This window comes from Bombina bombina, chromosome 6 (assembly GCF_027579735.1).
Source record: "Bombina bombina isolate aBomBom1 chromosome 6, aBomBom1.pri, whole genome shotgun sequence".
NCBI classification, from domain to species: Eukaryota; Metazoa; Chordata; class Amphibia; order Anura; family Bombinatoridae; genus Bombina; species Bombina bombina.
This window is the reverse complement of record NC_069504.1, coordinates 665,671,359-665,681,612: the sequence shown is the minus strand read 5'-3', so window position 1 is coordinate 665,681,612 and position 10,254 is coordinate 665,671,359. Positions and strand designations below refer to the sequence as shown.

Below are 10,254 nucleotides of genomic sequence, written 5' to 3'. Positions count from 1 at the left end.
AGTCCGACTCAGACGCCAGCAAGGTGGAGGTGGAGTACTGGTTTGGGCTGGTATCATCAAAGATGAGCTTGTGGGGCCTTTTCGGGTTGAGGATGGAGTCAAGCTCAACTCCCAGTCCTACTGCCAGTTTCTGGAAGACACCTTCTTCAAGCAGTGGTACAGGAAGAAGTCTGCATCCTTCAAGAAAAACATGATTTTCATGCAGGACAATGCTCCATCACACGTGTCCAAGTACTCCACAGCGTGGCTGGCAAGAAAGGGTATAAAAGAAGAAAATCTAATGACATGGCCTCCTTGTTCACCTGATCTGAACCCCATTGAGAACCTGTGGTCCATCATCAAATGTGAGATTTACAAGGAGGGAAAACAGTACACCTCTCTGAACAGTGTCTGGGAGGCTGTGGTTGCTGCTGCAACAATGTTGATGGTGAACAGATCAAAACACTGACAGAATCCATGGATGGCAGGCTTTTGAGTGTCCTTGCAAAGAAAGGTGGCTATATTGGTCACTGATTTGTTTTTGTTTTGTTTTTGAATGTCAGAAATGTATATTTGTGAATGTTGAGATGTTATATTGGTTTCACTGGTAAAAATAAATAATTGAAATGGGTATATATTTGTTTTTTGTTAAGTTGCCTAATAATTATGCACAGTAATAGTCACCTGCATACACAGATATCCCCCTAAAATAGCTATAACTAAAAACAAACTAAAAACTACTTCCAAAACTATTCAGCATTGATATTAATGAGTTTTTTGGGTTCATTGAGAACATGGTTGTTGTTCAATAATAAAATTAATCCTCAAAAATACAACTTGCCTAATAATTCTGCACTCCCTGTATATACAGTATGTATATACACACAAATTATATATATATATAAATATATATATACACACACACACACATATACACACACACATATATATATATATATATATATATATATATATATATATATACACACATACACACACACAGTATATATATATATATATATATATATATATATATACAGTACACACACACACTGTGTGTGTATATATATATATATATACACACACACACATACACATGGTATATATGTATATACACATACATATATATACATGTGTGACCTTCAGTGGGGAAACCAAGGAATTCCCAATTTGCCTCTTTATCTGTGGCTGCCAGGATATAAAGCACAATAGGGAAGGGATACTACTATCGCACACACATTGGTTATACGGCTTTGTTTTCACAAAATTACTTCTGCCTTCCCTCTCACTGACTGTTAGCTTCTCCCAGCACTTCCTGCAGAGGTCTGATGATGTCATCTCACTTCAGCTCTGTAGTAAGTGGGCTAGCAGGAGGAGGGGCATTGCAAGCCCTAGGTTAACTGTGAGAGCACCAGCAGGGAAATGCAACTTTATTTGTTATCTGGTTGTAAATAGAGGAGAGTAAAGAGATTAGCTGGGCCCTCCAGTGGCGGATCTCCAGGGTCCAGTGGCTGCAAATGGTTGATGCGTCATTTGGGACCCTGGACGTTCCATCACTTTTAAAATGTAAAAATTTTTTTTTTTTTAAATCACTTCTTTTGCCCTGGGGGGGCACAGCAATCCATTTGGGGGGGCATTGCCCCCCAATGCCCTCCCTTAGAGCCGACCCTGTGTATATTGCATCTTTTGATCTATGTAATTCGTATCTATCAAATGTAAATTGCATCTTTTGATCTATGTAATTCGTATCTATCAAATGTATATTGCATCTATTGATCTATGTAATTCGTATCTATCAAATGTATATTGCATCTTTTGATCTATGTAATTGGTATCTATCAAATGTATATTGCATCTATTGATCTATGTAATCTATGTATCTATCTATCAAATCTATTGATCTCGTGGTTGTGCAAATGGACTGTTTGCGGTTGTTTGCGGTGCTTTAAACGGGGAGTTTGGTCTGTCACTGTGAAGCGGGCGTAACCCTTACACTACCTGATCGATACAACATCATACCTGATGTTTTAAAGCACGTTATTCCAAACAATTTGGGAATGTTAGGTGATTTAGGCCCTTTATGGCTTAAAACCAGACTCTGCATCAACTATTTAATTTTCCATGGGAGTTTTGCCATGGATCCCCCTCCAGCATGCCACAGTCCAGGTGTTAGTCCCCTTGAAACAACTTTTCCATCACTATTGTGGCCAGAATGAGTCCCTGTGGGTTTTAAAATTCGCCTGCCCATTGAAGTCAATGGCGGTTCACCCGGTTCGCCGGTTCGCGGACATTTGCGGAGGTTCACGTTCGCCGTCTGCGAACGCAAAATTTTAGGTTCGCAACATCACTAATGGTTAATTGCCAATTGTGATTAACCCCTGTGTCAGGAAAAATCAGACAATATTTGCAAGATTTTTAAAAATAATTTAACTTGATATGTTTTGTTACTTACATTCTAATAAAGGATATACGTATATCATTTGGGGCACATAAAATAACAATAACAGGAATTCTAATTTAAACAAAGAAAGTCATAATAATGAAACATTATTTGCTCTTCAAAATGCAAACTATCCAAACTCTGTATCTCTTCCACATCTAAAATAATATTTTGAATTAGAATATTGGACTTCTTTTTGTTAAATTAATAAACACTTGTTAAGGAGATATAGGGGCCGATTTCTTAAGGGCCGAATGGCCCTGAATGCCCCTGTTTCCCGCCAGAAGCAGGAGTTAAGAAGCAGCGGTCTTAAGAACGCTGCTCCTTAACTCGTACGCCTCCTCTGAGGCTGCAGACATCAATCCGCCCTATCTCATACGATCAGGTTGATTGACACCCCCTGCTAGGAGCCAATTGGCAGGGGGCGGTAGTGCACAAGCAGTTTACCAGAACTGCTTGTGCAATGTTAAATGCCGACAGCGTATGCTGTCTGCATTCAGTGATGTCGGGCGGACATGATCCGCTACAGTGGATCCTGTCCGTCCGACTGTTAATAAACCGGCCACATAGTGTATGCAATGTATGGAAAGGAGTGAAGGTTACGTGTTTCAAATCTCTGTTATTCGAGATATTAAACCAGGAATATCCCTGCTTATGCATTTTAATAGCTAAATACATAATAACAGGCATAGCTCCAAAATTATAAACTGCAAAAAACATAAAATAATTCAAGCACCAGTAAAGGGAAAGAACATTATTTTTAATTAAAAAGCATTTTGAAAAAAACATATTTACACAAATAAAATACAAAAACAATTAATAGGAATATTTACAAGACTGAAATTGCATAGCATTTAGATTATTTGCATGTTTTCTGCAATAATGGCAACCTTGGCAGAAATCACATTCCTTTGTGCTTCATATGTCTAAGGCTGTAGCTCAAAATAAAAAACAATAACAAGGTACGAGTTATTCAGATCTGATTTAAAAAATAAAATAACATATATGTTTAATTTCACTTATATTTACCCTATAGTAACATATTTTCTATATGCGTAGGTTAAAATAGTAAGCACTTTAAACTGGCATGAGTGTCATGTTTGCTGCAAATCAGCCCAGCGTATAGTCATAGGCGCATAATATCACCAGAAGACTAAAACAGGCATATATGGTATTAAACTGAGTAAACATTTTTGTGTATGTAGATGAAATATTTTATTTTACTATATTGTATATATTAGTGAAATTTAACAAAATAAAAACATGAGTTTTATAGTTAAAGATAAAACATTCAATGTTGTTAAGTGAAGTAAAGTATACAGTATATATTTTTACGCCAAGTAGAAGCGCTCAACCATGAATGAACAATAACTTGTTCTCTGGCTAATTGCCACCAAGCAACAGCCAATTTTTTGCCCAATTGTGCTTTCACAGAGGAGAACTTTCCTGAAGTATATCAGTCTGATCATGCCTATATAGATCAGTCCAGTTCCGAAATACCAAGCAAACCACTTCTGAAAAAAAGTAATTATATATATATACTATGGTGTGAAGAGAACTTTCTTTACTAAATAGGCTCCTAAAGATATCTGCATCATTCTCACTAGAAAATTCTTCTGCTAGTCAATATTGCCCAGTGCTGTAAATAATGTTTGAAGAGTTATATTAAAGGGACACTGAACCCACTTTTTTTCTTACGTGATTCAGATAGAGCATGCAATTTTACTCCTATTATCAATTTTTCTTCGTTCTCTTGCTATCTTTATTTGAAAAAGAAGGCATCTAAGCTAGGGAGCCAGCCATTTTTGGTTCAGTACCCTGGACAGCACTTGTTTATTGGTGGGTGAATTTATCCACCAATCAGCAAGAACAACCCAGGTTGTTCACTAAAAATGGGCCGACATCTAAACTTACATTCTTGCTTTTCAAATAAAGATACCAAGAGAATGAAGAAAATTTGATAATAGGAGTAAATTAGAAAGTTGCTTAAAATTGCATGCTCTATTTGAATGACAAAAGAAAAAATTTGGGTTCAGTATCCCTTTAATCTTGCTGCATTATATATACTACAGCTATGTGTTATTAAAGTAGGAAAGCTAACATAATTGATCAGCATACTTAATACTGAATCCAAATTTTGTTGTGGAAAATCTAAAATACCAAAAAATAGAACAATGAGAGGATGTTTCTGAACATTGAAATTGAACCATTCGAGCCATAATATTACCCCCCAAAATAGAACTAATCACCTATTATTACAACTGTATTGAATGAACATCTATGCAAGTGTAATTGTATATTAAAAATAGCTAAACTCACAAGTGGTCATTGCCAATCATGACACCAAAATTTCTAAATTTCATATACTCCCTCTGTTTAAATATATACTCCATATAAATAAATTAGAAACTGCATCTCAAAATCTGTTCATAAACTTTTCTTCTACTTTGCTAAGTACAAACATGTTTTTTCCTACAGAAAATATCAGGCAGATTTTCAAAAGATCAAGTATATAGTGGCCTGGACACTTGCATTAACATTACAAGGGACCCTGTTTCACTATGATTCCTTGGGTAAAACTGGATGTAAAAACAGATTATTGTAAGACTTTATGAATATCTACTTTCTGTGAAAATTCCAGAAAAAAAAAATGGTGTTGAGCCTAGAATTGCCTTCTCAGCCATATTAGCCTGGACAGTTATGAGTTACACATGCTGCAGGGTGTGCAGGGAGGAACATGGCTAGCCCTTTCCACAGCTCTATTCATGTGCTTTCTAGAGGCACAATACATGTTCCTCGTTGCACAAACTGCAGCATGTGCAACTCATAACTGTCCAGGTTAACGTAGCCAAAGTGGCAACCATAGTTGAGCCACTGGACAATAATATTGGAAAAAATAATTTTGTTTCTTTTTAATTTTTCCTACTTCTCATCTGGGCAAACATACAACATAAAACTGTGCAATGTTTAGGAAAGCAGCTGCACAATGTAAAGTACTATTTTACAGCCTTTTTTTGAGGGGTGAAAATTATTGCAAGATAAGTTACCTCATTCATCTCTAAAAAGGAACTTTCTTAGCTTTTCTAAACCTCAGCTGTATCTGATATTTTATGACCAATGTTTAAACGATGATACATAGGAATTTTATTTGGCATAGTATAGCGTGCAGAATACACTGCTTTATCACTAGGATGTTCCTGTTACTGTTGTGTACTGCAGTCCGCGATACTTCTCCTTATTATAGCTTGGACAGGCCCATTAGGTAAAGACTTAATTGCAGTCCAAGCTTCAAACCGCGTGAGACCTTGCAAACTGATGTTAGCTAATTGCAGTATCTCATCTCCAGATTGTACAGCATTGTTCTTTTCTGAAACACCTAAAGAAATACACATGTGGCAGATTAGATAAACAGCAGTATTAGGTAGGGGAATAGTAAAAGGACAGTAAAATCAAAAGTAAACATTTCCTGTATCAGATATAGGGGTAGATTTATCAAGCAGCGGATGCTGCTTTCTATACCATCGTTTCAGGCTCATCTGAAAAGGAAGTTAAGAACCAGTGGTCATAAGACCACTGCTCCTTAACTTTTCTGCCACCTTCTAGGTGAAATCATCCCGATCCGGATGATTGACACCTCCGCAGGGGGGCAGCATTGCCCAAGCATTTCACTAGAAATGCTTGTGCAATGATAAATGCAGACAGCGTGAAATTTACTCAATCAATAATTCAAGATTGTCCCTTGTATTCCTATTGGCTGAAAGGTTCCAATCAGCCAATAGGATTAGAGATGCTAAAATCCTATCGGCTGTTCCAATCAGCCAATAAGATTTGAGCAGCTCTCATCCTATTAGCTGTTCCAATCAGCCAATAGGATTGAGCTCTTTTCCTATTGGCTGATTGGAACTACCTGTATCAAAAAGTATCAAATAGTGCCGAATGTGTATTCGGAACATCTGTAATGACGTAAGCATCGATCGGTGTCGGATTGAGACTGGCGGATCGTATGTTACGTCACAGATTTTAACTTTTGCCGGTCTGTAGGCTTTGATAACTAGGTCGGATCAAGCTTGCAACAATTACGTTGCAGAATTCCAGCGTATTTGCGGTTGACGGCTTGATAAATATTCCCCACTAACTCAGCTTGCCAGTTTAATGGGACAGTCAAGTCAAAATTAAACTTTCATAATTCAAATAGAGCCCACAATTTTAAAAGAACTTTCCAATTAAGTTATCTAAATATGCACAGTCTTTTTATATGATTATGCACAGTTTCTGAGGCACCAGCTCCTACTAAGATTCACAAGATATACGTATATGCATTTGATTGGCTGCTGGCTGTCACATGATGTATTAGGTAGAACAATTGAACTAACTACACATTTGGAATTTAAACTAAGTGCTTTTGCATTGCCTCTTTATTATGAATTTGTTGATTATGCTATTCTATTGTGGTTAGTGATCCTTTAAAATTCCTTTTTCACTTCCCAAATTTAACAGATGCATATCAAATTATGGGCTTGATGACCTAAAGCTCTCTGCGCTCACAAGATTATCTTAGACGTCTCCTCAGTACTGTGAGGTCCCTCAAGTAATTTTAGACAGGCACATGTTAACTTGAGAGCTGATTTGCATCTATGCCAGAACATCAGGCCCTATGTGAGCTTATCAGACAATAGTCTCTATAATGCTATGCATTTATATTTACTCAAGAAAATGTATTAATTACAGGAAACCCATTGACATTATTTTCATTTTCCTTTCAATTACATTTATTGAATGTTGACTGAGAAATGAAAGGTACCTTTGAATATTCTGTTAATGATGATAGGTTTGTCTCCATGAACAGAGCCCTTTCCTCCATCCAGACTGAATCCAAGCCCAGCCAGTGATTTTTCAAGGGTAACTGTTATTATGCAATTTGCCTCCTCTGAATCTGTCAAAATGTAAGATCAGACTATTTTATTTATGTTGAAAAATATTCATAATAACAAAAAGTATAGTAATGGTTAGTGTGTTAAATATACATATTTTTACTAGAATATTGACATGATATGTTTAATATATTTTTATAATATGTAATAATTTAAAAAAATATTTTATACGTAATATTTCAATTGCGCGTCTTAAGAATACTAACGCCTAGATTTAGAGTTCTGCGGTAGCCGTCAAAAGCAGCGTTAAGGGGTCCTAACGTTGCTTTTTAACGCCCGCTGGTATTTAGAGTCAGCCAGGAAAGGGTCTAACGCTCACTTCCAAGCCGCGACTTTTCCATACCGCAGATCCCCTTACGCCAATTGCGTATCCTATCTTTTCAATGGGATCTTCCTAACGCCGGTATTGAGAGTCTTGGCTGAAGTGAGCAGTAGACCCTCTACCGACAAGACTCCAGCCGCAGAAAAAAGTCAGTAGTTAAAAGCTTTCTGGGCTAACGCCGGTTCATAAAGCTCTTAACTACTGTGCTCTAAAGTACACTAACACCCATAAACTACCTATGTACCCCTAAACCGAGGCCCCCCCACATCGCCGCCACTATAATAAAAAAATGTAACCCCTAATCTGCCGACCGCACATTGCCGCCACCTACATTATCCCTATGAACCCCTAATATGCTGCCCCTAACATCGCAGACACCTACATAATATTTATTAACCCCTAATCTGCCCCCCCCCAACGTTGCTGCTACCTTACCTACACTTATTAACCCCTAATGTGCCGACCGGACCTCGCCGCTACTATAATAAATGTATTAACCCCTAAAGCCAAGTCTAACCCTAACCCTAACACCCCCCTAAGTTAAATATAATTTTATTCTAACGAAATAAATTAAATATTATTAACTAAAGTATTCCTAATTAAAGCTAAATACTTACCTGTAAAATAAACCCTAATATAGCTACAATATAACAAATAATTATATTGTAGCTATTTTAGGATTTATATTTATTTTACAGGCAACTTTGTAATTATTTTAACTAGGTACAATAGCTATTAAATAGTTATTAACTATTTAATAGCTACCTAGTTAAAATAATTACAAAATTACCTGTAAAATAAATCCTAACCTAAGTCACAATTAAACCTAACACTACACTATAATTAAATAAATTAAATAAATTACCTACAATTAAATAAACTAAACTAAATTACAAAAAAACCCCACTAAATTACAAAAAATAAAAAAAGATTACAAGAATTTTAAGCTAATTTCACCTACTCTAAGCCCCCTAATAAAATAACAAAGCCCCCCAGAATAAAAAAAATTCCCTACCCTAATCTAAATTTAAAAAGTTAACAGCTCTATTACCTTACCAGCCCTTAAAAGGGCTTTTTGCGGGGCATGCCCCAAAGAAATCAGCTCTTTTGCCTGTAAAAAAAAACACAATACCACCCCCCAACATTACAACCCACAACCCACATACCCCTACTCTAACCCAAACCCCCCTTAAATAAACCTAACACTACCCCCTGAAGATCTCCCTACCTTGAGTCGTCTTCACCCAACCGGGCACAGATGGACCAAAAGAAGACATCCGGAGCGGCAGAAGTCTTCATCCTATCCGGGCAGAAGAGGACATCCGGACCAGCAGACATCTTCATCCAAGCGGCATCTTCTATCTTCATCCATCCGACGATCAGCCAATAGAATGCGAGCTCAATCTGATTGGCTGATTGGATCAGCCAATCCGATTGAACTTGAATCTGATTGGCTGATTCAATCAGCCAATCAGATTTTTCCTACCTTAATTCCGATTGGCTGATAGAATCACTTAAAGGAACCTTCATTCGTCGTCTAGTCGTCGGTCAAGAAGGATGTTCCGTGCCGGAGGTCTTGAAGATGGAGCCGCTCCTCTTCGGATGGATGAAGATAGAAGATGCCGCTTGGATGAAGATGTCTGCCGGTCCGGATGTCCTCTTCTGCCCGGATAGGATGAAGACTTTTGCCGCTCCGGATGTCTTCTTTTGGTCCATCAGTGCCTGGTTGGGTGAAGACGACTCAAGGTAAGGAGATCTTCAGGAGGGTAGTGATAGGTTTATTTAAGGGGGGTTTGGGTTAGAGTAGGGGTATGTGGGTGGTGGGTTGTAATGTTGGGGGTGGTATTGTGGTTTTTTTTACAGGCAAAAGAGCTGATTTCTTTGGGGCATGCCCCACAAAAAGCCCTTTTAAGGGCTGGTAAGGTAATAGAGCTGTTAACTTTTTTAATTTAGATTAGGGTAGGGAATTTTTTTTATTTTGGGGGCTTTGTTATTTTATTAGGGGGCTTAGAGTAGGTGTAATTAGCTTAAAATTCTTGTAATCTTTTTTAATTTTTTTTAATTTAGTGGTTTTTTTTTTTGTAATTTAGTTTAGTTTATTTAATTGTAGGTAATTGTAGGTAATTTATTTAATTTATTTAATTATAGTGTAGTGTTAGGTTTAATTGTGACTTAGGTTAGGATTTATTTTACAGGTAATTTTGTAATTATTTTAACTAGGTAGCTATTAAATAGTTAATAACTATTTAATAGCTATTGTACCTAGTTAAAATAAATACAAAGTTGCCTGTAAAATAAATATAAATCCTAAAATAGCTACAATATAATTATTCGTTATATTGTACCTATATTAGGGTTTATTTTACAGGTAAGTATTTAGCTTTAATTAGGAATACTTTAGTTAATAATATTTAATTTATTTAGTTAGAATAAAATTATATTTAACTTAGGGGGGTGTTAGGGTTAGACTTGGCTTTAGGGGTTAATACATTTATTATAGTAGCGTTGAGGTCCGGTCGGCACATTAGGGGTTAATACTTGAAGTTAGGTGGCGGCGATGTTAGGGAGGGCAGATTAGGGGT

General features: G+C 36.8%; 1 protein-coding gene across 1 annotated transcript in view; it reads right to left on the bottom strand.

Annotated features, from left to right (window-relative positions):
• Positions 1-3,158: 3,158 nt before the first annotated feature.
• Positions 3,159-10,254, bottom strand: part of IL16 (interleukin 16) — a 257,992-nt gene continuing 250,896 nt past the window's right edge. The window contains exons 21-22 of the mRNA XM_053717743.1: positions 7,221-7,352; positions 3,159-5,795 (exon numbers count right to left, since the gene is read on the bottom strand). Coding sequence (XP_053573718.1) covers positions 5,620-5,795; positions 7,221-7,352 — 308 coding nt within the window. The 3' untranslated portion in view covers positions 3,159-5,619. The remainder of the gene's footprint in view (positions 5,796-7,220; positions 7,353-10,254) is intronic.